Source organism: Gymnodraco acuticeps, unplaced genomic scaffold (assembly GCF_902827175.1).
Source record: "Gymnodraco acuticeps unplaced genomic scaffold, fGymAcu1.1, whole genome shotgun sequence".
NCBI classification, from domain to species: Eukaryota; Metazoa; Chordata; class Actinopteri; order Perciformes; family Bathydraconidae; genus Gymnodraco; species Gymnodraco acuticeps.
The window spans coordinates 75,571-102,218 of NW_022992193.1; the positions used below are offsets into that span (position 1 = coordinate 75,571).

General features: G+C 44.0%; 1 protein-coding gene across 1 annotated transcript in view; it reads right to left on the reverse strand.

Annotated features, from left to right (window-relative positions):
* The window catches only part of LOC117539293 (oxysterol-binding protein-related protein 11-like), a 54,086-nt gene that overhangs the window by 22,980 nt on the left and 4,458 nt on the right, over positions 1 to 26,648 (reverse strand). Inside the window, 6 exon segments of the mRNA XM_034205405.1 lie at positions 21,343 to 21,496; positions 22,669 to 22,851; positions 22,923 to 23,109; positions 23,681 to 24,122; positions 25,183 to 25,323; positions 26,002 to 26,144. Of these exon segments, the coding sequence (XP_034061296.1) occupies positions 21,343 to 21,496; positions 22,669 to 22,851; positions 22,923 to 23,109; positions 23,681 to 24,122; positions 25,183 to 25,323; positions 26,002 to 26,144 (1,250 nt within the window).

Below are 26,648 nucleotides of genomic sequence, written 5' to 3' on the forward strand. Positions count from 1 at the left end.
GCTGTCACGGAGGAACTGCACACTGCCAAAACTGCATCCCTCTCCTCTGTCATCATCCTGTTGGACCCGTCTGCTGCATTCGACACGGTGAATTATCAGATCCTCCTTCGCACTCTCCAAAACTTGGAGTTTCAGGCTCTGCACTTTCCCTCCTCACCTCATACCTGAAAGACCGTACCTACAGGGTGACTTGGAGAGGGTCTGAGTCCGACCCTTGTCAATTAACTACGGGGGTCCCTCAGGGCTCTGTTCTTGGTCCCCTCCTCTTCTCCCTGTAGACAAACCCGCTCGGATCAGTCATTAGCCCGCATGGTTTTTCTTACCACTGCTACGCTGATGACACCCAATTAATTCTGTCCTTTCCCCGCTCAGAGACCCAGGTCGTCGCACGCATCTCTGCTTGTCTAGCTGACATCTCTCAGTGGATGTCTGCTCATCACCTCAAACTCAACCTTGACAAGACTGAGCTGCTCTTCCTTCCGGGAAAAGATTGTCCCACTCTTGACCTAACAATCAACATCGGCACCTCAGTTGTTTCCCCGACTCAGACTGCAAGGAATCTGGGTGTGACCCTAGACAACAACCTGTCCTTCACTGCAAACATCGCTGCTACAACCCGTTGCTGCAGATACACGCTTTACAACATCAGGAGGATACGTCCCCAGCTGACACAGAAAGCGACTCAGGTTCTGGTCCAGGCTCTCGTCATCTCACGCCTAGACTACTGCAACTCCCTCCTGGCTGGTCTACCTGCATGTGCCATCCGACCTCTGCAGCTCATCCAGAATGCAGCAGCTCGTCTGGTCTTCAACCTTCCTAAATTCACTGGTACTTGCTTACCATGCTGCGAATGGATCTGGCCCTTCCTACATCCAGGACATGGTTAAACCGTACACCCCAGCGCGTGCACTACGCTCTGCATCAGCCAAACGACTCGCTGCGCCCTCGCTGCGAGGGGGACCCAAGTTCCCAACGGCGAAAACACGTGGGTTTGCTGTCCTGGCTCCAGGATGGTGGAATGAGCTCCCCATTGACATCAGGACGGCAGATAGCTTGCACATCTTCCGGCGCAAACTGAAAACTCATCTCTTTCGACTCCACTTCGAGCGATAGAACTATTAACGAAGCACTTTTATACTAATAAAAGGACTGGCTTTTCTAAAGCCAGTTGAGTAGCACTTGAAATGTTTTTGCTCTATGAAACCTGATGTACTTTTATGATTCTGTTTTCTCCAAGTTGTATTTTGTTGGACGAACGCACTTATTGTAAGTCGCTTTGGATAAAAGCGTCAGCTAAATGTAATGTAATGTAATTTGATCATCCCCAATGAGATGTAGGAACGTCGTCACCTCCTCGGTCGACCACGGTGTGCTTTTCTTATTAGACGTAGCCATTTTTGTAGCTCATCCGTTTACAAAATGCCGTTTATAAAAATGCTGCAAGCTTGCTTCTAAATATATATGCGCCGCTAGGGATGATCTCGCGCGCGATCTTGTGACGATTCTCTCTGACCAATCAGCAGTCGAGAGTGTTGACGTCACTAGTTCAGCCCTGGCCCTGGTCTGATAGAACCACGATTTTATGGGGCCGGAAAAAGAGGGAAAAAGTACCCGCTAGCCGGTACTAGACTATATGGAAAGGCTACCAAAAACTGGCCTGGCCGCTTGAGGACGGTTAAGGACGCTTAAACCGGGCTACCCGCTGCAGTGGAAATGCGCTATTATTGGTGGACAGAGGGCTTGCTCATTCTACGGTAAAGGTGTATGCAGCAGCCATCTCGTCCTGCCATGAGAGATTTGACGGCAGGTCAGCCTTTTCTCATCCACTGATGTTGCGGTTTTTACAGGGGGTCAGGAGGCTGTGCCCAGTAGTGCGCGCCTCCGCCCCGCAGTGGGACTTGCCGCTGGTGCTCGAGGCTCTGGTCACAGAACCATTTGAGCCTCTGGAGCTCTCCTCCCTGAAAGCACTGTCGTGGAAGACAGCATTGCTGCTTGCCTTAACGTCAGCCAAAAGAGTGTCCGAGTTAACCGCTCTGTCGGTGCACCCGAGCTGTTTACTGATTCGGGGTGGTGACCGGAGCGGGGCGACACTCAGACCGAACCCCTCCTTTGTTCCCAAGAGCCTAAGGAGTGCGTTCAGGTCGAGGGCTATTCAGTTGAGGGGTTTTAGTCTTCCACCCCATGGTGGGGCCAGGGAAGCTAAATTACACCTACACTGCCCGGTGCGCACAGTAGCATGTTATGTAGAGCGCACAGCTGCCCTTAGACGCACTGAACAGCTGTTTGTGTGCTTCGGGGGCGGGGTGACTGGGAAAGCTCTGTCCAAGAAACGCCTGGCAGGCTGGCTCTGCGGAGGCATTGCACACGCCTACGAACAAGCAGGGAGAGCCTGCCCCGAGGGGGTCCGTGCGCACTCCACACGAGCTGTGGCTGCGTCAACAGCTTTATTCAACAGGTGAGTGTGGAGGATATATGCACGGCGGCGTCTTGGTCAACGCCAGGCCCCTTCATAAAGTTTTATCTCTTGGATATGTCTGGCTCTTTCTCAGCGTCTGTGCTTGCTGGGGCAACACAGGATTAGTGAGGAGGGGCGTGAATGCGCTTACCCGGGCCCCTGGAGGGTCGCGGGTGACGTAATGCGCTCTGGGCCCTTAAAGGGCTGGAGGGCTCCCCTCGCCTGCCTGGGGGCAGGGGGCAGGAGGGGGAGAGCCCTCCACACTATAGTCTGTACACACTCTGCACTGGGTCAGTGTCTGAGTGTGGGGATATGGGGGGAAATTGCGCCCTCTCCGTGCTCCTTAGGGACTTCGGAGAGAGGGTGCATAGTGAACCCATACAGGGCTGCAGACTTTCTCTGTCTGCCTATAGGCGGACGGGGGGGAGCCCTCAGCACTGTTTTTTGCGAGGTAAGCGCGGCAGAGTGTGCTCGGTCAGCCGCAACCCAGACTTCTCCACGGTCTGCTAAAGCCGGTCCTGGACAGTGCGTGCATACATTGAGCCTGTGAGAGATATAACGCCGGGTTACTTATTGTAACCCTTGGTATATTAACACAGCCCTCTACTCTGGGGCACTGTCTGTCCTATACCGCTCGCTGAAGAGTGGTGTAGGATGATGGCCTCCTTTTATACGGAAGTGAGATGCGCGCGCATTCAGGTAGGCCCGCCCCGGGGCCGGCTACGTCTATATAAATCTCAGTAGGTGAATGCTTGCATGATAAGGTAGTACCCATAGAGTCCAGTAGAGGGCTCCGCCTGTGTTAATATAACAAGGGTTACAATACGTAAGCCGGCGTTATCAGATTACAGATACATTTAGTCAACATAAGACTAAAATTGTTTAATACCTTTCAAAATAAAGAATAACGCCTCTTACATTAGGAGCTTTTACTGGGTGTAAATTGGACATCATTTAGTTTGTAAAGCAGACTAGATTAGTAACAATGATTAGCCCTTTCAAGTTCATTTTTATTATTATTTTTTGGCGAGATGCATCCTAAAAACAAAACCCAATTCCTAGTAAACCAGCAAACATAATAAAGGTCAAACCAGGGCAATGTGATAACGTCTGCTAAAGTGTCAATAAATTGATTGTGTTTCCTTTTTCTGCTTTACACACAAAACAATGGTAACATTTCAGCCTTTTTACTTTAAGGTTAACCAAAAGTAATGGGAGTTATATTGTGTTATTTGGATTAGGTTACTGACTACATTTTTATTTAAGTACATTTATCAGAATACATATTAAAACTCTCCAAAACACCAATATGTTTACATTTTGGAATGGTTATTCCTAGTCTTTTGATTTGTAATGTACAATGCCATGTCCTTTTATGCTGCTTCAAATTACTTCTTATCTTAAAGGTGGGGTAGGTAAGTTTCAGAAACCGGCTCGAGTGCACTAAAATTTGAAAGTACACAGCCGAAAAGAATCCGCCCCTTCCTTCAGACTTCCTTACAGAGCACCTCCTCCAACACACATGAACGTGCAATGCACGCCAGAGGTGGGACCAAGTCATTGTTTTGCAAGTCCGAGTCAAGTCTCAAGTCTTTGTGCTCAAGTCCGAGTCAAGTCTCAAGTCAGGATGGGCAAGTTCAAGTCAAGTCCAAGTCCAAAACTTTGACAAAACAAGTCTTAAACAAGTCATTATGTGCTTTTCACCAAATGTAATGACATCGATCAACAGAATAATACTTAATAATCAAACTGCCCTTTATTAGTCACATTCATAATTTAATAATCCATTTTCTCTCTGCTGGTAAAGTAACATGTTTTATTTTATTTTAAGAGGGATCAGAAAGGTAAGGCTACCGTGACGGTTTGATTCAGAAGGAGTTTAATGTATAAGATCCCTGATGTTGAGGTAACCAGAATGTTTATTTCCACTGTGTACAACATGTTATAAGGGACCCACAATCTATCTTTATGCAAGGGATAATGTGCAGCGAGGCAGTCTCTATGGGGAAAAGAACACCTGTATCTAGATCCCTCTGCAGGTGGTACTTTAAGTATATTTGTATGCTAATACTTTTACTTGTAACATTTTGAATGCAGGACTTTTTATTGTACAGGGTTCCTGCAGGTTTCGCCAACTCAAATTTAAGACTTTTTAACACCTTTTTAAGACCACTTTGCATAGAATTTAAAACCTATTTCACGGCAATAAAGTATGAAGGAAAATTGATATGAAAGAAGAAATACGTCCCATAATCACTTACAAAGTCAATGTATTCATGTTCAACATAAGAACAATGACTGAACATAACAGCGTAACAGTACAGAACTGTGTTGCGTGTTAGACAAAAAGTGTGTATGTGTATGTGTCTGTGTGTGCTTGAGTGTGTGTGTGTGTGTGTTGTAAGAGAATATTTTAATCTGATCTGTTTATAGAGTCTCTTATAGTTTCTTAGATTCTGTGATACTGCAAACATGTGTTTGACTTATCAGTCAAAGACTATTCTGTAAGTTGAGGTCACAGGTCAAACGCTTCTCCTATATCCGTGGGGGAGGGTTGAGGCTTGTCTGGATCTCTTTGAGACAAGTAGTTCATTGTCTCCCATCGGCTATTGATTAGGTAAACGCGGGCTTTCTGTGGGCCGGCCTCTCCTCGTGTAGCAGCGATGTTTTGTGGCTTTGGTTCAGAGATTATCTTGGTGGAGCACAGGACAGTGTGAAACTAAGATGATCTCCCGGCCGTATGTAATTAATGTACTGTGATCAATAAAACTCTCAGTGCTTTGGCTAATCGACGTTCCAGACTCCTTCATTCTACCTCAACATTGCAACAACAGAAGTTTACCTTCACAATTTGGCGTCTACGAACAGGATACCGGTTTTTCCTGTGAATGCTGCTGGGGCAAGTGCCAACAAAAGCAAGCACAGCTCATGTATAAAACAATAAGAATATTTGGGGCTAATAAATAACCTCGGAATATCGACTTTTAACGATTTCCGCTGTGTGTGGTTTCTAGAATTAAATTACTGGACAATCACACACTGCAAATATTCGGAGAGACCTTAAGGAAAGCATCAGCAAGGTGGAACCTCTGTTTCAAAAAGCAATGTGAGGATTTGTAATTGAAACAAATTGCCGAATTCTGGAGATTTCAACGGGTTTAAATCAGACCAATCCGTTTTCGGGTGTCTGCTCAGGCCTGCACGAGGGAGGGCGAATTCCCCTCCCCCCTGTGGTGAACGGCACACGAGGAATGTTTAAGAACACAGACTTGTATTTTCTGTTAATCACATCATAAGCTCAAGAACTAAATTGAGCTATTAAATGGGAAGGGTGGTGGCAGAATATTACATTCACACTGTGTTTAATAAACTAACGGATTATTGAATTGGATGTTGTTTTTAAAAAAAAAGTACTGAATTCATTAAAAATCTCTGCTCTCGGTCGGTTGAGCAGTTTTACCACTACATTTGCATAGTGGTTTTGATTGAGAATAAGGTAGTTTATTGCTCATCAACAGATTACTAGTAAATATGGCTGAGAAGAGCCCATATTAAACAGATATTTCAGTGCTCCCGTTGACGTTTCCGTAATTTCGGACTAAATTAAACTGGATGATTTTTATGGCCAGGGCGCTGATTTTGTTGCGAGTACATGTTTGTTTGTCTAATTGCAGTGTTTGTTTTATTGTACTAACCGTTAAACATGGGTAATACTGCCTCCACAAACGATTCAGTTGGTAAGAGGAAAACCATTTCACACACAAAGACACCCAATTGCAGAAAACCAGTACACGCATTTGTTTTCTCCAAACATGCCGTCTGGAATTGTCGGAAGAACTTTGGATTGGTCTAAAGTTATGCCGTTTACATCGTTACTTTGCGAACACTCGCAACAGATTAATCAGAAAGGATTGATTCAATTTGATTGGCCTCTGACAGGTAGTTTTGATATGGCCGTGTTGTGGCAAGCATTTAAACTGGTGGAAGATAATTCAAATTGTTCATGGGATCAGAAATACATGACAGAATGTGTGAAAGCCTGGATGACTATGGCAGAAAAAAGAGGTTATGAGGAGCGGAAGAATGCAAAATCTGTTGGCAGCGAGCGAGGCTCCATTGAGCTCAAGGCGCTGATTGATAAAGTTTCTCAATGTGCAAAAAGTTGTCATTTGCTTAGCCTAGAGCAGGGGTGGCCAACCCGCGGCTCTCGAGCCGCATGCGGCTCTTTGCCTAGTTTCATGCGGCTCTTCAGTTCATATCGAATTGTATATGTGTGAGTTTGGGGGAGAGACACTGACTCCTGACTAGTGTTGCACGGTGTACCGATACTTGAAAGGTACCGCGATACCCTGCCGTTAAAAACGTTACTATTCCTCCGTTTCATTAGTATCGGTACTTTAAGAATGACGGGGAAAAGTACTCCGGTGAGAAAGCGCCGTTTAATAAGAGCCGTGTGTGTTCAGCGCTCTGCTTCCACTCCCTGCACTGCAGCCGTGCCTGCAGTCCCGCCCCTCTCAAGCACGCTCAAGTGCCTCCCCTCTCTCGTGCACGCGCTAGCTGCCAGAGCACGTGAGAAAACGAGAAGCATGGCTGCAAGTGGGAGTGCAGCTGCCGCTGCGCCTCAGTTTGTTGACAAAACAGACGCCAGAAGTGACATTTGGAAGTATTTTAGCTATATCTCTGACAGTGAGAGCAAGCCTACGGACACCACGAGGCCTGTCTGTAAGAAATGTATTAATTTTATTTAATACGAATTCTTGTCATTTCTTTTATTTATTGTTCTCATTGTTTAAAAGTGTGTGTTATGGTTATGGTTCTGGTGTGAAATAAAGCACAATAATTACATTTAAGACTGTTTCCCTTTTTTTAAGAAAAGTATCGAAAAAGAATCGGAATCGCAATTCTTGACTTGGTATCGAAACCAAAATGTTGGTATCGTGACAACACTAGCTAGCTACTCCTGACAGTTAAACCTGATATTTAGTAGGTCTGTTAAGTATTGAATGCTGATCATTCTGACGTAATTTGGCCGGTCAAAGTTGTTTGGGCTCGGATAAAATCGCTCCGTTACTTTCGTCCCGTGTTACTTTCGTCCCGTGTTACTTTCGTCCCGTGTTACTTTCGTCCCGGCTCTCCCTACGTGTGTATGTGTGGTGTCAGGTGTCAGTATGAGAGGATGACAGCGCGTCTAATTTTGATGTGGCCCAAGAGCCAATCACAATAATACCTGTGATGCAGTGAACCAATCACCTTTGAGGGGGGGAAAACCTATCGTTGATTAAACACTATCCAGTGTTTCCCCTACCATTGTCTTGGAGGGGCGCTGCGCCCCGCCAACGGAGCCCCGTGCCCCCCCCTGAAATTCAAGGTGTTTAAAATATATATATATAATTATTTTTTTTTTTTAATATATATATAGCACCAAATTGCAAATAATCTATAACTACTGTCACTTTTAACATTGAACATGTGCTCTTTTATTAAATAAACTAAACACTTTCATTTTAAGTTGTGAGTTTAGTGTTTTTGACCCTAAGAAACACTGATGCATTAATTAATAACAATAATCCACAGCTCCTCTCTCTGCTCCAGAGGATTTTAAAAAAAAATATCCCAATGCCACAAAAATGCATCAGTGACGTGGTTGAAATCTTGTCTCCAGAAAACAAAAAACTGAAACAAGCGGTATCAGTGACTGTGTGTTTGATGTGGCTCTTTGCAGTAAAATAGAAAAAATGTGGCTCTTAACATCTGACTGGTTGGCCACCCCTGGCCTAGAGGCTGCTTTTGATGTAAGATCAGAAAACATGTCTAGAATCAGGGAAAGACACGGTGAAAATGCTCCAGACATTGCAAAATCAGTCATGTTTGATTGGCTTAAACGACAAGGCAAAACTCCAACCCCATCTCAGCTCATTTGTATTTTGACAGACGCAGGGCTGTTGAACGGAAAGCAGGCTGTATCTCTCTGTACGAAAATAATTCCCGCGACAGAACTCTCAAATCCCGTTGCGAGAAACTCCGATGATGATCTGTTAATGACAGCTGCAGCTATCATGAATAAAAATGGTTTGAGATATCAGACAGAACAATATAGAGTATTAGAATCGGCACACGCCGGGCAGAGTGCAGCAGCGGGGGAGGGGAATGTTTCACATGGCAGTCCGCTATTGACCCCCACTCCTCGCACTCCGCCACTCCTCTTACAAGATTACACAGGTTCGCCGTACGGCAGCAGTTTTCCAAAACATGTCCAGCGTAAAATGTACACGACAATGCAAACATCTCAGGATAATAATTCTGAAGAAAGTGTGACCGCCCCGAAAATTCTGATAGGAGATGTTCCAGTTTGCAAACCCTGGACACCCGCTGAGGTCATTGATGTCACTAACCACGCTCCCAGTCCCACTAAAAGTCCAGATGAGTATCTGTCATGGTTGACTAATGTTTGTTCAGTTTATAACTGTTTGGTTCATGATGTTAAGCAGCTGATAATCTTAACATACAAAGCAGATTGGCCCACGTGCAGAGACGAGTTTAAATTTCCTGAGTGTACGGCCGCAGGGGACTGGCCCACGACACAGACGCGAGACATGTGGATACAAAACGTCGCTGCATTGGCTATCAGAGCATGCGCTAAAACTCACACAGATTTCTCCCAGGTGACGGCTTGTGTACAAGACCCAGCAGAAAATGTCCCAGAATTTATCCAGCGTTTCATGACAGTTTGGGACAATAATGCGGGAATTAAAAGAGAGGGTAATGATTTGTTTGCCATACAGACCTTGTTACATAATTGAATCCCAGAGACAGCTCAAGCCTACATGATGTCAACTCCGGATTGGCAAATTAAATCTTGGAAAATGACTATCGCCACAATGCGTGCGTTGCATAGGAGCCAAATATTTCTTACTCCCAGAATTTCACAACTGCTTCAACAATTTCCTCAAAACACCCAGGCTTATCAAACTCAGGGACAAAACCACACACAGCAGTATCAAAATCAGGGGAGATCACAGGATTATCATAAAAAGAGCAGACAGCAGCAGAACAAAAATCCCAAAAAGTTGATGCCATGTCATGTTTGCGGAGCAACGGATCACTGGGCAGGACAGTGTGGTAAGCGGTGGGGGGTCCAGCAGCACACACAGCCCCCCCTCACACAGCCCCCCTTTTCCCAGCCCGCACTTCCCCCTAACCTTCCCCAGCAGTCCGGACATCTGGCATTAACGCAGCCTCCAAGGTATGACAGACAAACTCAGCAGGAGCAGAACGCTCAACAAAGTGGATTTAATAGAAGATAGGGGTGCCAGGAAGATATAGGATCAGATTCACAGCATTTCCCCATTCAAGCAGCAACAATTCGCCTTTCCAATAACCCGCGTGAAGATCCGATTATGCCCGTTGATTTTAGTGGTACGGCTGTAGATATTTTGATTGACAGCGGAGCCACCTTGTCTGCCGTGCGTACTAAGGAGAAAGTGTGTGAAGCAACCAATAAGTTTGTCACAACTATCGGTGTTGCTGGAATTTCTATGTCCGAACCCATTTCAGAGACCACTAATGTTTCAATTAATGGATCAAACGTGCAACACTCTTTCATTATTTCAGATGGAAGTCCTATTAATTTAATGGGCAGGGACTTACTTTGTATGTTACAGGCAACAATACATTGCACTCCAGATGGATTGTTTTCAATCAATTCCTGACAGTAAGGTCTATCAGGCAGTCCAATTCATTCAATCATCGCGAGACAACCTTTATTGTTGGTCATTTCCAGATTTCAACATGATTTCTGTTTTCTCCACAACAGGGATTCAGAAGATTGCTAGCATTTCTCCGGTTTGTGCGTCTTTAATGTCTCTTATGCGACCTGTGTTGAATTGTCATTGCACAGCAGCCTTTAATCCGTCAGATGACTACGCGCAATCAGTAAGAGGTTTTTGCAACAAATCAGATCGGTTGACAAGTGAACAATATTTGTTCATTTCCCGACAAGGATGTGCTTTACCCATCAGACTCACAACACCCCAGCAGGTTCTCCATGTTGAAGAAACCCTCCCCTACATAACGGTGGCTGTTACGCCAGGCAGTAACCCAAAGGAGGTGGGGGCCATGGCAGCCCACTGCCAGTCCCAGCTGGAAGCCTCACTTTCCACACACACACACACACACACACACACACACACACACACACACACACACACACACACACACACACACACACACACACACACACACACACACACACACACACCACACACACACACACACACACACACACACACACACACACACACACACACACACACACACACACACACACACACACACACACACACACACACACACACACACACACACACACACACACACACACACACACACACACACACACACACACACACACACACACACACACACACACACACACACACACACACACACACACACACACACACACACACACACACACACACACACACACACACACACACACAACACACACACACCACACACACACACACACACACACACACACACACACACACACACACCTAACGTAATTAACTTTGGAGAGGAGCATTTCCTGCTGCGTCTCGCGGAGCCGATTGCTCTTCCCCAAAGCACCTTCCTTCATTTACAACCAAACCCCCCCACAGAGTATGGCCCCCCCCTCAGATTTTTCAGAAGTCCCGGCTACATTATGGGCAAAACACAAGAATCATGTGGGTTTTGTTGCCTCAGCGCCTCCACATCGAGTAACACTTAAAGCCAACGCCAGATTGCCAGCTATCAGACAGTACAATTTGCCCCATAGAGCCATTTTGGGGATTGAAGGAGTAATCCAATCTTTGCTTGATCAGGGCGTGTTAATTTACACAACTAGTCCCTGTAATACTCCAATTCTACCCATACCTAAACACAATCGCCCTGATGAGTGGCGCTTTGTCCAAGATTTGCAAGCTATTAATGCTATTGTCGTTCCGACAGCTCCTATAGTGCCGGACACCAATTCGATTTTAGCTTCTCTGCCCCCGGACTCTAAGTACTACACAGTGATTGATTTATGTTCAGCATTTTTCTCTGTTCCTCTGCATCCAGACAGCCAGTATCTGTTTGCATTTACTTTTAAAGGTAAACAAATCACATACACGCGCCTCCCACAGGAGTTTGTTGAATCTCCGACAGTGTATGCAGCAGCTGTGAGGAGAGATCTGGACACTTTGGTCCTGACAGGAGGTAGTACCTTGCTTCAGTACGCAGATGACCTGTTGTTAGCTTCTCCCAATAAAGACGCCTGTCGCATCGACTCCATTCTGCTCATGAAAAGACTTTCTGAATGCGGACACAGAGCATCCCTGGCCAAGTTGCAATACTGCCAGACTGAGGTCACGTATTTGGGTCACATTCTGAGGGATGGACACCGTCTCCTCTCGCCAGCAAGGATTTGTCTGTTGAACAAAGTACCACCACCTCGCACAAAGAAGGACATGCTTTCCTTCTTGGGCATGGCAAATTATTGCAGACACTGGATTTTTGAGTATGCTGCGATGGATTCTGTCCTGCGTGCTGCCACTCTGCAGGCTGCCCCTAACATTGTTCAATGGTCTGAGGACATGCACACTGCCTTTCAGGACTTAAAGCGAGCCCTCACATCGGCTCCCGCCCTGGGTCTACCTGATTACCATCAGCCGTTTCACCTGCACGTCCATGAGAAGGGGGGCTTTGCAACGGGCATCTTGGTGCAGAAGCATGGCTCTAATTTCCAGCCTGTTGCATACTACTCATCTCGACTCTCCCCTGTGGTGCTTGGTATGCCTTCATGCCTGCGGGCTGTGGCCGCAGTTGCGATAGTTGTAAAACAATCCTCTCCCATTGTACTGGCCAGTGACTGTGTAGTACATGTCCCACATGCAGTTTTGCATATTCTGAACACCTCTGCTACTCAGCATATGACGGCAGCAAGGCGATCTGGTTATGAAGCGGTAATTCTTTCAAGTCCACACATCACTCTTAAACGTTCCCCCCCCCTAAACCCAGCTACACTGGTGCCAATTCCAGATTTTGAAATAACACATGACTGCGTCACAAAGATTGACATGTCTTCCTCCCCCAGAGCTGATATGTTGCAAACTCCTATCCCTAATTCAGATATGATTCTATACACAGACGGGTCTGCGAGCAGGCCGTCTGACACAGTACACTTAGCAGGCTACGCTGTTGTGAATGACTGGGAAGTTTTAGAAAGCCGGGCCTTGCCAAATGGCACGTCAGCTCAGGCTGCAGAGTTGTATGCTCTGCTCAGGGCGTGTATTTTGGCTCAAGGTAGAGTTGCAACCATTTTCACAGACTCCAGGTATGCATTTGGTGTGTGCCATGATTTTGGTGTCTTGTGGAAAATGCGCGGTTTCTTAACATCGGCTGGTAAGCCTATTCAACATCATGCGTTAGTAGCTGAGCTATTAGACGCTATCCTGCTCCCTGCACAGCTAGCAGTAGTTAAATGTGCTGCTCACACAAATTCTAATGATCCTATTTCGCGTGGAAATGCGTTAGCCGACACCGCGGCTAAACAAGCAGCAGCTTCCTCCTCTTCTATGGTGCTCCAATGCCCCTCGACACAACCCGCAGAAACCATTTGTTTGCCTTCCTTTAATGATGTCGCGGACATGCAAGCCTGCGCTGATGGTAGGGAGAAAGATTTATGGCTAAGACGAGGTTGTACACTTGACGCTGAGTCCAGCTTGTGGCTCCACCCAGACGGCCGGATGGTCTGTCCCCGTTCATTCCTCCATGTTTTGGCACATGTTGCACATGGCAAATCACATGTAGGAAAAGGAGGGATGAATGGGATTATAAAGTCACAATGGTTTGCTCCAGGCATTACACTAGCTACACCAGGCTGAAGACTTTTCTTTTTGTCGCTGCTTTTAATTGAACTATTCATATCTTAGACTGCACTGTAACTTTTATCCATGTACTTTTGCTTTTAATGTTTAATTGACAGCACTGTAACTTTTATCCATGTATTTTTTTCTTTTAATGTTGATTTTATTAGCTTTTCTTTTTAATGACTGATTTTAAATGCCATTTTCTTAATCTCTTTCATTTTTTGTAAAGCACTTTGAATTGCCTTGTGTTGAAAAGTGCTATATAAATAAACTTGCCTTGCCTTGCCTTGCCTTACACAGACCCTTGTAGATAGATGCATGATATGCCAGCAGACAAGAAGAAGAAAAGGTCCAGTTCAGCATGAACATTTACCGCCCCCCTCGGGGCCCTTTGTAAATATGCAAATTGACTTTTCGCACATGCCACCATGCCAAGGATTCAAATATATTTTGGTAATAGTGTGCCAGTTCTCCAAATGGTTAGAGGCCTACCCTACCAGAAAAGAAGACGCCAGAACAGTTGTAAAGTGTCTTCTCAAAGATGTTGTCCCTAGATTTGGTGTTCCAGCAGGGATTAACAGTGACAGAGGTCCAGCATTCATTTCTAAGATAACCCAGAGTCTAGCTACAGTGTTAGGGTTCAAATGGCAATTGCATGTTCCCTATCATCCACAGAGCTCAGGTCAGGTTGAGAGAATGAACTTGACTATAAAGGAAAAACTCACTAAAACAATGTTGACCACAGGACTAAAATGGGTAGACGCGCTGCTGCTAGTTCTGTGCTCAATCAGAAACTCACCAAATGCAACGACAGGGCTCAGCCCAAACGAAGTATTGATGGGAAGGCCAATGTTCACAGGATCTAGTCCTCCAGTAATGCCCCACAGACACACTCTTTTGTGGACAGAGGATTACATGACTAACTATGTCAAATATCTAACTGACATGTTGAGAAAGTTTCACAGGCAGGTGGCTGACAGGCTCCCCCAGCCTGGTGAGGAGCCCACCCACCCTTTTCAGATTGGTGATAATGTACTAATCAAATCGCTTGAAAAAGATTCTTTGTCTCCCAGGTGGAAAGGTCCTTTCCAGGTATTAATAGTGACCAGAACAGCCCTGAGAGTACAAGGTAGAACGGAGTGGATTCACGCTTCAAGATGTCGTCTCTCTCCTCTACCGGATGCTGGCGTGTGAAGGCAGTCATCATCATCGTCATTCTGGGTTTACTGTACCTGGCCAAGAACGCCCTGCTAGATGAAGCTGTGAAAATCCCAACGACAGGTGGCGAGGGACCTCGCCCGTCTGAGGGAGAAAATAAGATGCTCTTATCTAAGAGCGCAGACGACTTGACCACTCAAGGTCCAGGCCCTGAGGGCAAAACAACACCAACGGGCAAAGAAGTGCCTAGCGACAAGGACAGGTTGTATCCAAACACCACACAGACATTCAGTATGGTGCAAGAGACACAAAGAGAGAGAATAAGGAAGATTGTCTCCCTCCCTGATCATAAGTCAGAGACTATTGCCTTTAACTGCCCAAGTTCAATATGTGACTCATCTAACTGTATTATTGTGTTTCCTGTGTCCTCAGTTTACCCAACATGGGAGATATATCCAAAAAGCCAGTACTCTTGGTTCAGGTTCGTACCAGAGGGGGGTAAGGATGGCTCTTAACACCATCGAAGAAATGCCCCCAGAACTGTGGTGTAGCACGGTAGAACAGTTCGAGACACTGATAAGGAATGAGGTCAAATGTACAGTGCGGAAGCCAGATTACCGCGTTCCCAATCTAGGTGATACTGCATGCACATTTACTGAACCAAATAGCAAAACAAATGTTCCATCTACTCCACTTAAACAATCAGGAGGCGAGGTAGATTCTTCAAAAAAGGCCTTAATTACTCCTTTTAAACAAACTAAAACTAATTCTGCAGTAAGTTTAATGTTAGACTACGCACATGAACGTAATGTTAGCAACTGTTGGTTGTGCCAAAATATGCCAGAATCAATGCATTCTCCCATGTTTAGCCCAATTCCTTTCACAAAAGCTGATTACGGTTTAGTAAACTGGAATGACATAGCATCTACAATTAGCGATGAGGCTGAGGATTGTTATACTCCTTCCTACCCCATAGACTCTGAAAAACCTTTACAGTACAAGGGCTTAGTCTCTCTCATTGTTGATACAGTAAATAAAGATGACCTGCCTGATGGTTTCAAACGTTTGATGTTTTTAAAACTAATATGTGAAGAAATATGTTAACCTAGCTTTTGAATACAGATTCCAGTTAGCTCTAGCTCAGACTAATTGTTCAGCTAACTTTACAAGTCCAACATGTACAATGCAACCACACACACCCGCTTTGTTAGTTGAAGCTTTGGTAACAGTTGTGCCCTGGTTTGGCTCTAGAACAGTGGACTCCGTTGAGGTTAAAATACATGACTGTACGCAGCCAATACCCTTAGGCAAGCCCCCTACACGTGACTGCTCAGTATATGTTCCCCCAATTGTTGTGCATGAATGGAAGAATGTGTCCATCTGTTTCCAGAATGCAGTAGGATCTCACACCTCTCCTGATGTGGGACACAGCGACTGTAACGCCATAGTGAGAGTACATATAGCCAGAATTCCCCTCCCACAGAGAGTTTACTTAGTTTGTGGGGACCGGGCCTATGGCTGTGTGCCATATGATGTTTTTTATGGTACCTGTTATCTAGCCTACCTAATCCCTTTAATCCGTAAAGTAGAGGCTACTGAGATTGCAGCAATACTTCCCTCTCTACACAGGAACAGCAGGTCAATTACACAAGGACAACAGATAGCTAGCCTATTCTTGCCTTGGTACGGTATTTATGTTACTCAGCAGGAAATTGTCGCATTGTCTAAAGTTGTAGAACATCATCTAAATGTATCCAACACAGCGATGTTAGCTGAACACAAAGAATTGCAGGAAGTTAGGACAGTAGCACTACAGAATCGTATGGCGCTTGACCTCCTCTTAGCTGCCCAAGGAGGAACATGCAAGGTGATAGGAAGTGAATGCTGTTCTTTCATATCTGATGCCACACCTGAAGTTATGGACATGGCTCATGATACTGCCAGGGGAATAAAAGAATTGCATGAAACTCATGGGTTTACATTTGGGGAATTAAGTGGAACTTTTGGATCTTGGGGAGCGGGGCTGGTTAAATGTGTTGTTACTGTTTCAGTGTTTATCTTGGTTGTGCTAATCCTAGTGATCTGTTTGATCACTGTGGTTAAATTAGCCATACGAAGGGTTGCCAAGACTGCCCTCCAGGCCCCACAGAGGCTAGTTGAGCATTCGACTGTAAAGGACACAATATTAATGTACAATGCCGAGCTTCCGGACCCCTGGGTCTCCATCGTGATCTCCGACCCGTGGGTACCTCCATTCAGCGATTGAGATGTTGTTTAAAGTTGATATTCTGAATAAAGAACAGATGTTTTGATAATTGATTAAAGGACAAATGTCTGATTTTTCCTTTTCAGGTTGTTATACAAATAAAATGTCTAATTTTCCTTTTCAGATTTTGAACAAATGTATTTGAATGAAATAAATGTATTACTAAGTGCCTTACTCTTGAATAAAGCGTAATGAAGTAAACGTAAAGTAATGTTAAAGATTGAGGACACTGTAACTTTACAGATTGATCGATTCATCACTGTGAATGTATACCTTAAACTAGGAACCTTAGCTGGATCTCTCATGATTCTGATTTATACCTCAATTGATTTCTTATAATCCTAATTGTGTTTTTAATAAGTAATTGCCTTAAAGCAAATCTTTGAGATGTAAGCTGATTTAGAATTTGTGTTTGATGAATGAGATTAACTGAGTGATAAATGATAAAAGATCTTATTTTTTGAAACATATATTTTGCTATAATATTTTGTATCCCATGTGTTTATTATTGTGCCTTTTGACAAAAGATGCCAAGCACTGAAGAGAGATGATTTTTATTATGATTGACTGTGTTCAATCATGGTGATTGAAGTGTTTTTCAATCTTGTTCTATTTTTAATGTAATGAATGTATCTGAGCCCACCCAACTCTGAAGACGCCTATTGATTTTAAGTATTGACTGAAATATTCTTAGACTAATGTTAATTGGTTATCAATAGATTGATAAAAAGAGTGAATCTGTAAGAGAATATTTTAATATGATCTGTTTATAGAGTCTCTTATAGTTTCTTAGATTCTGTGATACTGCAAACATGTGTTTGACTTATCAGTCAAAGGCTGCTTCTCAGGTCGACTATATTCATTTCCTCGCTCCTTGGTCCTCGGTCTCACCGGAAGTTGATTTGCCTGCGCCATCTTGAGTACCGTCCCATGGCTCTTATTTCTGCAGGAGGATCGAGGAGCGAGGAGCGATCATGGAGGAGCGATAACCGAGGAACCACCAGACCATCCTCCGATGAAATCCTCAGATACTCACCCCGCCCCCTTACTGTGTATCGCTCACTGATTGGACGAGGCAGTGCATGCACTGATCTGATGCTTCTTGACATGAGAGCAGTTTCCCAGCGGAGTGAAGAAAATACATGAATCTCACGGGACTCACTCCTCAGTTTATACCGTGTTTTGTTTCAATTAATGTCTCATTTAGTTACAAATATGTGATATATCTGAACAACAAAGTGGTCAAAAATCATTTTATTCATTTATTGGAAACATTTTCATGATCGCTTTTTTCGTTTTACATTTTCATTTATTGTCATTTCCATTCAGTCAGTCATTAAGTGCTATTAAAATGTTAATGTGCTACATATCCAAACAAACAAACAAAGTGTGCAATCCAATGAATGTTAATCTAACTGGGTTTTGATAGATAACATATCTCTTTTTCTTCTCTCAATTATTTTATTTCGATTGTGCACTCTAATCAATATTAATCAAACTATTGTTCGTTTAAATACATTTTAAGAATGGCGTTTATCTTTTTTGAGAATGACTTCTTATTTTATTTCATGTATTTGGATCTACAACAGATGATACTAATGTGTGTGTCAGTTAATGTGCACTAACAGAGGCGGGGGTGTTTGTGGAAATAACGGGTACAGAGCTGGCTGCTGTCAGACGATCAGCTGTGCAGCGTCATCACAAACGGAGGTCGCTTCACGTGACGCTCCGGAGGAAAGGACGTCCCATTGCTCTTAAAACTCATTTCCCTGCTTCTCGTGGTTTCCTTGCGTCCCTCCATGCTTCCCTGGTGGGAGGGACTAAACGCAGGGAAACGACGCAAGTGAGGGAAGCAAGGATTTCATTTAATCGACCTGAGAAGCAGCCAAAGACTATTCTGTAAATTGAGGTCACAGGTCAAACGCTTCTCCTATATCCGTGGGGGAGGGTTGAGGCTTGTCTGGATCTCTTTGAGACAAGTAGTTCATTGTCTCCCATCGGCTATTGATTAGGTAAACGCGGGCTTTCTGTGGGCCGGCCTCTCCTCGTGTAGCAGCGATGTTTTGTGGCTTTGGTTCAGAGATTATCTTGGTGGAGCACAGGACAGTGTGAAACTAAGATGATCTCCCGGCCGTATGTAATTAATGTACTGTGATCAATAAAACTCTCAGTGCTTTGGCTAATCGACGTTCCAGACTCCTTCATTCTACCTCAACATTGCAACAACAGAAGTTTACCTTCACATGTGTATGTGTGTGTGTGTGTTAGGGCTGTGCAATTAATCATATTTTAATCGCAATTACGATTTTGGCCTGCCACAATTACGAAAACAACATAATCGAAAAAACGATTATTTAGCTTTGCTAGGTTGTGACAGTGCACTACAACATTTTTGATCCATTTCATTTTAGTCTAATTTGTTTTTATTTATCATATTTATATATGTTTAATAGCTTGTGGAAGTGCGCTCTAAAATATTTGTTGATCTTGTTTATTGGTATTTATTATTTTGATATTATTTATTTAATTAATTTTTGTATTGGTTTTTCAGTTGAATTATACGTTCAGGGTAATCAACAGTTAAAAAGATACTGTTCAAATTATTATTTGTTTTAAAGTTCAATAAATGGATGTTTTCAAAGTCAATGAATAATCGCATTTAATAATCGTGATATTAATTATTGACCAACATAATCTTGATTATTGCCATCATCGAGCAGCCCTAGTGTGTGTGTGTGTGTGTGTGTGTGTGTGTGTGTGTGTGTGTGTGTGTGTGTGTGTGTGTGTGTGTGTGTGTGTGTGTGTGTGTGTGTGTGTGTGTGTGTGTGTGTGTGTGACAAGAGCTATATTCAGAGCTCTGCTGCCTTGGCTACACTATGTCATCGTTGCTGTTGTATGATTGGTGTTTAGCCACGGTATTTAGCGTCTACAGCACCTCCGCTTTTAGGGTTGACGTAGACCCAAATTCGCCCGGAGGTTCCCCGTTGTTGTTGCGGGAGCTGCTGCACTAGCTAACGTTCTACTAGCTAACGCTACATTAGCAAACACTACATTAGCAAAACAAACGCTAATTTATTTTGCAAAAGGTGCAGCGGGCTTCAAACACGTTCCCCTCCACTGGTTTCAACCAAGCACTAAATTAGATGTTTTCCAACCAAATACGGTTGAACTGACACTTCCCCATATTAATTTGCAAGTAGATTCGAAGATAGGCTACATGAGCTGAAGCTTGGTTGCTAGGTTACTAGCTGGGTGTTCTCCAATAAGGGGCCGGGGGAAACAAAGTTAGTGATTACTGGTTCCATGTTGATTTAATTCAATACAAATTGTTGGGGGGAACTGAAAGGCTGTTACCGTACTGGTTACTTTGCAGCCCGGACATTTCCCCCAAAACACATTTAGACGCTATCGCAACACAGAAGTACCTTTCAAATCCGATAATTTGTAAGACCTTCCAAGTCATATTTAAGACCTTCTTAGGGCCTTAAATTCAGATTCACGGGGGGGGGGTGCTAGTGGATCACCGGAGCTGTATTGATTAACATTAACTAACATGCTTATTGTAGTTGCGACTTGCTTGCATTTAAATCCGGCTCCCCGTCTCCCCGTGCAGCTGGCCTGTACCACTACACATGCTGTGCCCCCCACCCTTCTTTCACATAATGGTATGATCCTAGTGTGTCCTCGCATATGATTGGCCGCATGGTGGCCCAGCTAAATAAAGTCCCGCCCCTGCCTGCAAGGATTCTCAGCAAGAGTAGGAGCGGCTGGAGATTCTGCTCTCCCCGACGGGAGTCTGCTCTTCTAACGGCAGCTGGCGATCGGCGTGTTGGAGACCCCTGAATTAAATGATCAAGTCACCTCAAGTCAGAAGGCTCAAGTCCAAGTCAAGTTCCGAGTCATTGGTGTTCAAGTCCAAGTCGAGTCGCAAGTGTTTTGTGATTTTGTCAAGTCGAGTCTCAAGTCATCAAATTTGTGACTCGAGTCTGACTCGAGTCCAAGTCATGTGACTCGAGTCCACAACTCTGATGCACGCCCAATGACGGCACGCCCAATGAGGGCACGAGATACATTTGTGCGTGCACGAGATGGAAGGCTGACAGACAGGGCGGCAATCCAATCCGTTTAGCCGGATTGGTTGTACTTTTTACAGTATTACGGCTTCCACAGATGAATTTTTTTTATGGATTTTTTGTCAAAGCACTTAAGATATTCATTGTTATCGGGATGTTAAGAGCATTCTATGGAATATAACAAAAAGTGTATCTCGAGCCGGTTTCTCAAACTTACCTACTCCACCTTTAATGCCTAAGGTCTTCATTTTCTGCAGCTAGCTAGCATGATTGTTTAATCCAATGGTCATTCATCTTATCATTTATTTAGGGGTCGAGTTAAAAATTCAGATTTGCAGACGACAAAGAAGAAAATACTGAATCTATTTTGGGAGATGAATACATAAATAATAACCAAACTTCCTGCGCTGAGTGATGCTGATTCTTGGACAATTGACCAGTTGGAGACAGAAATTATGCTGAAGGTGATTTATGTATTTAGTGTCTCCTGCTCACCTCTCTGTCAAAGTATCTGGTCCTCCATGCTGTCTCCGTCTCAGCACGGTGTCTCTCCTCCGTCCTCTGCCTCTCCTCCAGGATCCTCTTGTGCTCCGTGGCATTCTCGATGTCCTTCAGCCGTAAAGACTTTGTCACGTGCTGCCAGAGACGCCTGGAGGCAGGGAAACCGTTAAAATGAGTGAGAAGAATGTGCTTGCATAAAGTGTTTTTAACACATAACATTCAAAATAAAAAAATAAAAATGTATTTTCTCTATAGATTTGTCACCAAAGTTATATAATGTTTTATAAAAGTTGTCACACATAAAATAATTATCTTATTGTAAGAAATACATTGTGGAAGTAATAAGTATATATATATATATATATATATATATATATTTTACAATCTTAAGAGGCCATATTCATAGCCTGATTTTTAAAGCATTTAAATAACTATTTTTTACATGGAATCTTTTACTGGCTGTTATTAAAAGTATTTTCCAATGTATGGAGATCTGTAGTTCCTTCTATGAAAAACCCTAATTCTGATACATCAATCACGTCAATTTTGAAATTGAGTACGTCCAACGGGCGCATTTATGTTCCAGAAAGTTTAGCACAAATGTTAGAAGTTACTGCTTTATTTGCGTATTTACCCAGGGAGTTTTATGATGATATATATCTGTTGAATGTTTTACACAATAAACTGTAGTCTGGATTTATACTTCTTAATGCTAGAGGTGGGAAGTAGTGGAGTACAAATACTTCGTTACTGTACTTAAGTAAATTCTTCTGGTATCAATACTTTACTCCACTACTTATTTTTCTGACGACTTTTTACTTTTACTTCTTACATTTTTTAACAGGTTTTAGTTTGAATGTGTGTTTGGTGCGTGATCATTATTATTTAGAGTCATTGCGTGCCTATTGATTTGAACACGATCCGTGTATCCATCATTTCCTGGTCTTCTCTAAAGAAGAGGAACCAATGAAAACGTTGTCATGTTGCCGTTGTTCAGCATGGAAACATTCATTAGCTAACAATGACATTATTGTTCTATTGATATAAAGGGAGGTCAGGTACTCTTTAAAGCAGCTGCTAGTTATGGGTACTTTTTTACTTAAGTACATTAACCCTAACCCAAAGGCCATAGTTCTTTACTTTTACTTGAATAAAGAAGTTTAGTCAGTACTTCTACCAGAGTATTTTTAAACATGAGTATCTGTACTTCTACTTGAGTAAAGGATGTGTGTACTTCTGCCATCTCTGCTGACATATTTCACTGCTTTTATGATAGATTTAAACATTAAAACGCAACAAATCCACCCTCTTTTTTCTGACCTGGACTCAGTGGGCCCCTGCTTCTCCACGGGCCGGACGCTCTTCTTGGTGACGGGCAGCTTGGTGACGTCCAGCGTCTTGGTCTCTCCGCTGGTGTAGCTGAACTCCAGAGCCCCATTCCACTCGCCCTGCACACGACACACCACCGCGTTGGTGGTGTTGTGCTTCACCTCCGCCGTTACCCTGTGTTCAGACTGAACAATTAGACACAGGGACAGCAGGCGTTGTAAGAAGAAACCCCAGGAGGAACTCACTTGTGTAATTTGCCGCCGTAAAAGGGTTTGGTCTGGAAGGTGATGATTGCAGAGTACCCCGACTTGGCGCAGTTGATGTTGACTTTGCCGCCCAGCTCCACCCAGGGGACAGTGAGGATGGAGCGGGCATAGGCACAAGGCAGCGTGAAGGTGTACTCTTCATCGTGCTCGAGCAAATACAGACAACCTGGGAGGATAACAGATACAAATTAAATCAAGAAACAACTAATTCCTTAACTAATTTGTTCATTACCATCCATTCTGTTGGCCATAATTAATCTCTACCAGAGTTCTATCAGTTAGGATACTTTATTCTTGAGGTTCATATATTACTTAGCGAAGAATACATAATTCTATTATTTCTTTAGTCGATTAGTTCTTTTTTTTGCCTGTCTGACTTATTTCCAAATAACCTCAGGTAAATACAAGAAAGTAAGTGGTGCTTTTGCAAAGATTCTTTGTGCAAAAACTAAAATCAACAAATCAGTTATTTGACAAAATCATATGAGTTGGAGAAAGGCCTAATATATTATAACCACCATTTGAAATTAGCATTAACAATTGTAGTCGACAGATGCTTTGACAAGGAAGGCAGTGTATCAAGTTATTTAATAGCTGTTTTTAATAAGAGTTTAAGGACTATTATTTATTTGACTTCTGGCGAGGGTACAAACTTTATTTGACTAGTCGAGCACATCCATAGAATGTGAGCCAGGCTCTTTACTTCTGGGTGATCTAATGAGATAGTGCTGGCTTACCTTCCCCTATCATGGACACCCCGATGGACATCCCCATGAACTTGCTCTTTGTCCACACGTGCGTGTTCACACACATCCGCCTCTCCTGGCACTCAGCGTAGAAACCGGACACAGGGGGGTGGTGGGACACCTGCTCAGCCACAAAGCGCACTTGGTAGGGGTCTTGAGGGGTGGCAGGGTCGGCCCCCCCCTGCGAGGGCTCCCTGGGGACCCTCCAGGAACAGTGGAAGCTCTCCCCGATGATGGGGTTGTAGGGCTTCTTGGCGATGGCCCCCTTGCGGCCCTCGTGGAAGGAGGTGAGGTAATACTCTACGAAGCGCACCATGCGGTCCTCCGGGCTGTTGCCGTCGGTGATGGTCACAAACAGGTCCGGGTGGGACATGAAGTCAGCGTACATCTCCAGGAGAGAGCGCTTCTCCAGGATGAAGGTGGGGAGGACCACCTGGGAGGAGAGACATTTATTTGTTAGCACCCGATAAAACAATCAAGTGTAGCAGAGGAAAATATAGCGTCTGAGACAGCAGTACTTCGTTCAACGGACCCTCACATTGGAGGCGTGGCTTTATTTATACATGCACTTTAACCTTACATGTTATTGGCTGTCAAAACTACAATGCAAATTGATACCACATTTACATGAATGTTAACACCCCCACTTGATATCACATTTGTGGTCTTTAAACAAAAAAATATGATACGGTTCTCTACCTTACAGAAATGATTACTCTCCAAACATAAACTTTGGTGCTGGTTTTGTCATCACATCTGCCACCATCTGGTCTGTTGGACAATAAACCAAACTTGTTTTTCCCTCTTCCACAGTTGACCTCAAAAAATGATACTTAATGTCAACATCTCTGTCTGTTAACAGGATTCCTTGCCAACGCTATTTACCCCTGGTTGTCTTCGTAAATCTTAGGTAGTGCTTGGATGCTATTTTCTTTTCCATTTGGTGCGTTATCAGATCATTCACCATGGGTAAATTGAGCGGCTGACGTACACTCGACATGACCCTGAGGTCACAGCGTCTACTAGATGTCCACCTGAGCCATGATTTCACCAGATAACTGCGATAAATCAGAAACCCAAGAGGAGGCTATCCAAATACTAGAACAAACCGACCCTGGAAGATAGAGTGTCCGAGTGTCCAGGAGCAGTAATTACAAAGCAGGAAGTGCTTACTTCAGCCTGAGAGGTCATTACAAATCAAAGTATCAGAATATTGAAACACAAACATGACCTGAATGTATTTATTTTGGGCAACTACGAACCTTTTCAATTCAGGTAAACTAAATGCTTTTTGAAGCTTTAAATTTGAACTGACTTCAGCTAAATAGTAGGGCGTAACGAACATTATTTTTCTGGACTAGTCTATAGAAATGTCACTTACCATCTGTTATACCATATAAAACATGATAACATATCCCATTAGTCTTGTTTTGTCAAGATGTGTTGGAAGGGGGGTTGTTTAGCCTCTCGGAGCTACATGGAACTGGACCTACCCTTGTGAGGTCCATGCCGAGCTTCAGCTGGGACAGCAGGTGTAGGATGACGCTGCGCTCCTCCTCCACAGCACCCAGGTCCTCCTCCTTATCCGTGAAAGAGTCCTCCGCCTCATCCTCTGCGTCAATGTCCTCCTGTTCCTGAGACACGGAAGGGGGGGGGGGGGTTTGATTTAAGCAACAACCTACACGAATGTCTCAGCAGAGGTTGATAATAAGTTAGTGTTTATGACATGGGAGACGTCACTTAAAGATCTCCTATCATGCTATTTTTAGGCATATATTATGGGTCTCAGATATATACAAATATGAAAAACATGTCTATGATGTGTTTTGCTCAAAATACACATCAAGGATTATTTCTGAAACAGTATGAAGCTCAAATGCTTTTTATCTTGCGGGTTTACCACAAGGTATTTTCCCCCTGCTTTTTGACACATGCTCTCTTCAGTACAGGTTAGCTCTGAATGTTAGCGATGCTTGCTAATGTAAACAAAGACCATATTACGTCCAAAACACGTCGGGCATTGTTTCTGACAGCAACGTTTCTGATAGGGCCGTGGGTGTAAAGCCCAATATTACGTCATATCGGCAGCAAATCTGGATCAGCTCCGTTGTACCCCAGTTTTTAGAGATTTGGGTACTGAGGAAAAGAGAGAGGATTTTGTTTTCTGACACTTTGTGAGTTACCTGACACACCAGGGACACATTTATGTATAAAAGACATGATAGGACTCCTTTAAAAAAACTCAGAAAGCCTAAAGGGGAAATAACTGAAGTCAGATCAACTTCTTAGGGGAGAGGGTGTCATGTCCTTACCCCAGAGAAGCTGCAGGAGTCTGGGCTACTGAGCTCCAGGCCGCCCCCCTCCAGCTGGCCCTCCCCCGCAGTGAAGCTGTCCAGAGAGCTGCCGTTCTTCAGGATGTCGGGCAGCTTGGGCTCCAGCCACTCGATGGTGGGTCCTGCCATGGGAGGCCGTTTTAGAGGTACTCGTGGTGCTATCCCCCCCCTCCCTTTGCAAGTCCCCCTGACACTGGCACACAGGCGTAGCTCTACAATCGCCACATAAACACCCCACGGCTGCCTGGCTGCTGACTGGACAGATGGCTCTTCCTTAAGCGGCAGCCCTACACCAACAGGGTGTAACCTAACCCCCCCCGACAGGCCAGGTATCAGGTACTTTCGGCCCGTACCATGGAAACATCCCTTGCCTCTGATTGGCTACAACCAGACCATTTGCCCCATTTTAAAATCTGGAAAGTGTTGATACTTCAGCAAAACAATACCCTAGAATGTATAGTTTTGAATATGAAGCAGATAAAGAACTGTATTCTGTCAACAAAGTGTTGCCGATAGACGTTTTAACCATCTGAGATCTCATTACCTCTGAGACAGGTGGTAAGAATAGGTACAGCTCCCTATCAATAATGCAAAAATAATTCCACTGTCTGGCAAACTGTTAGATT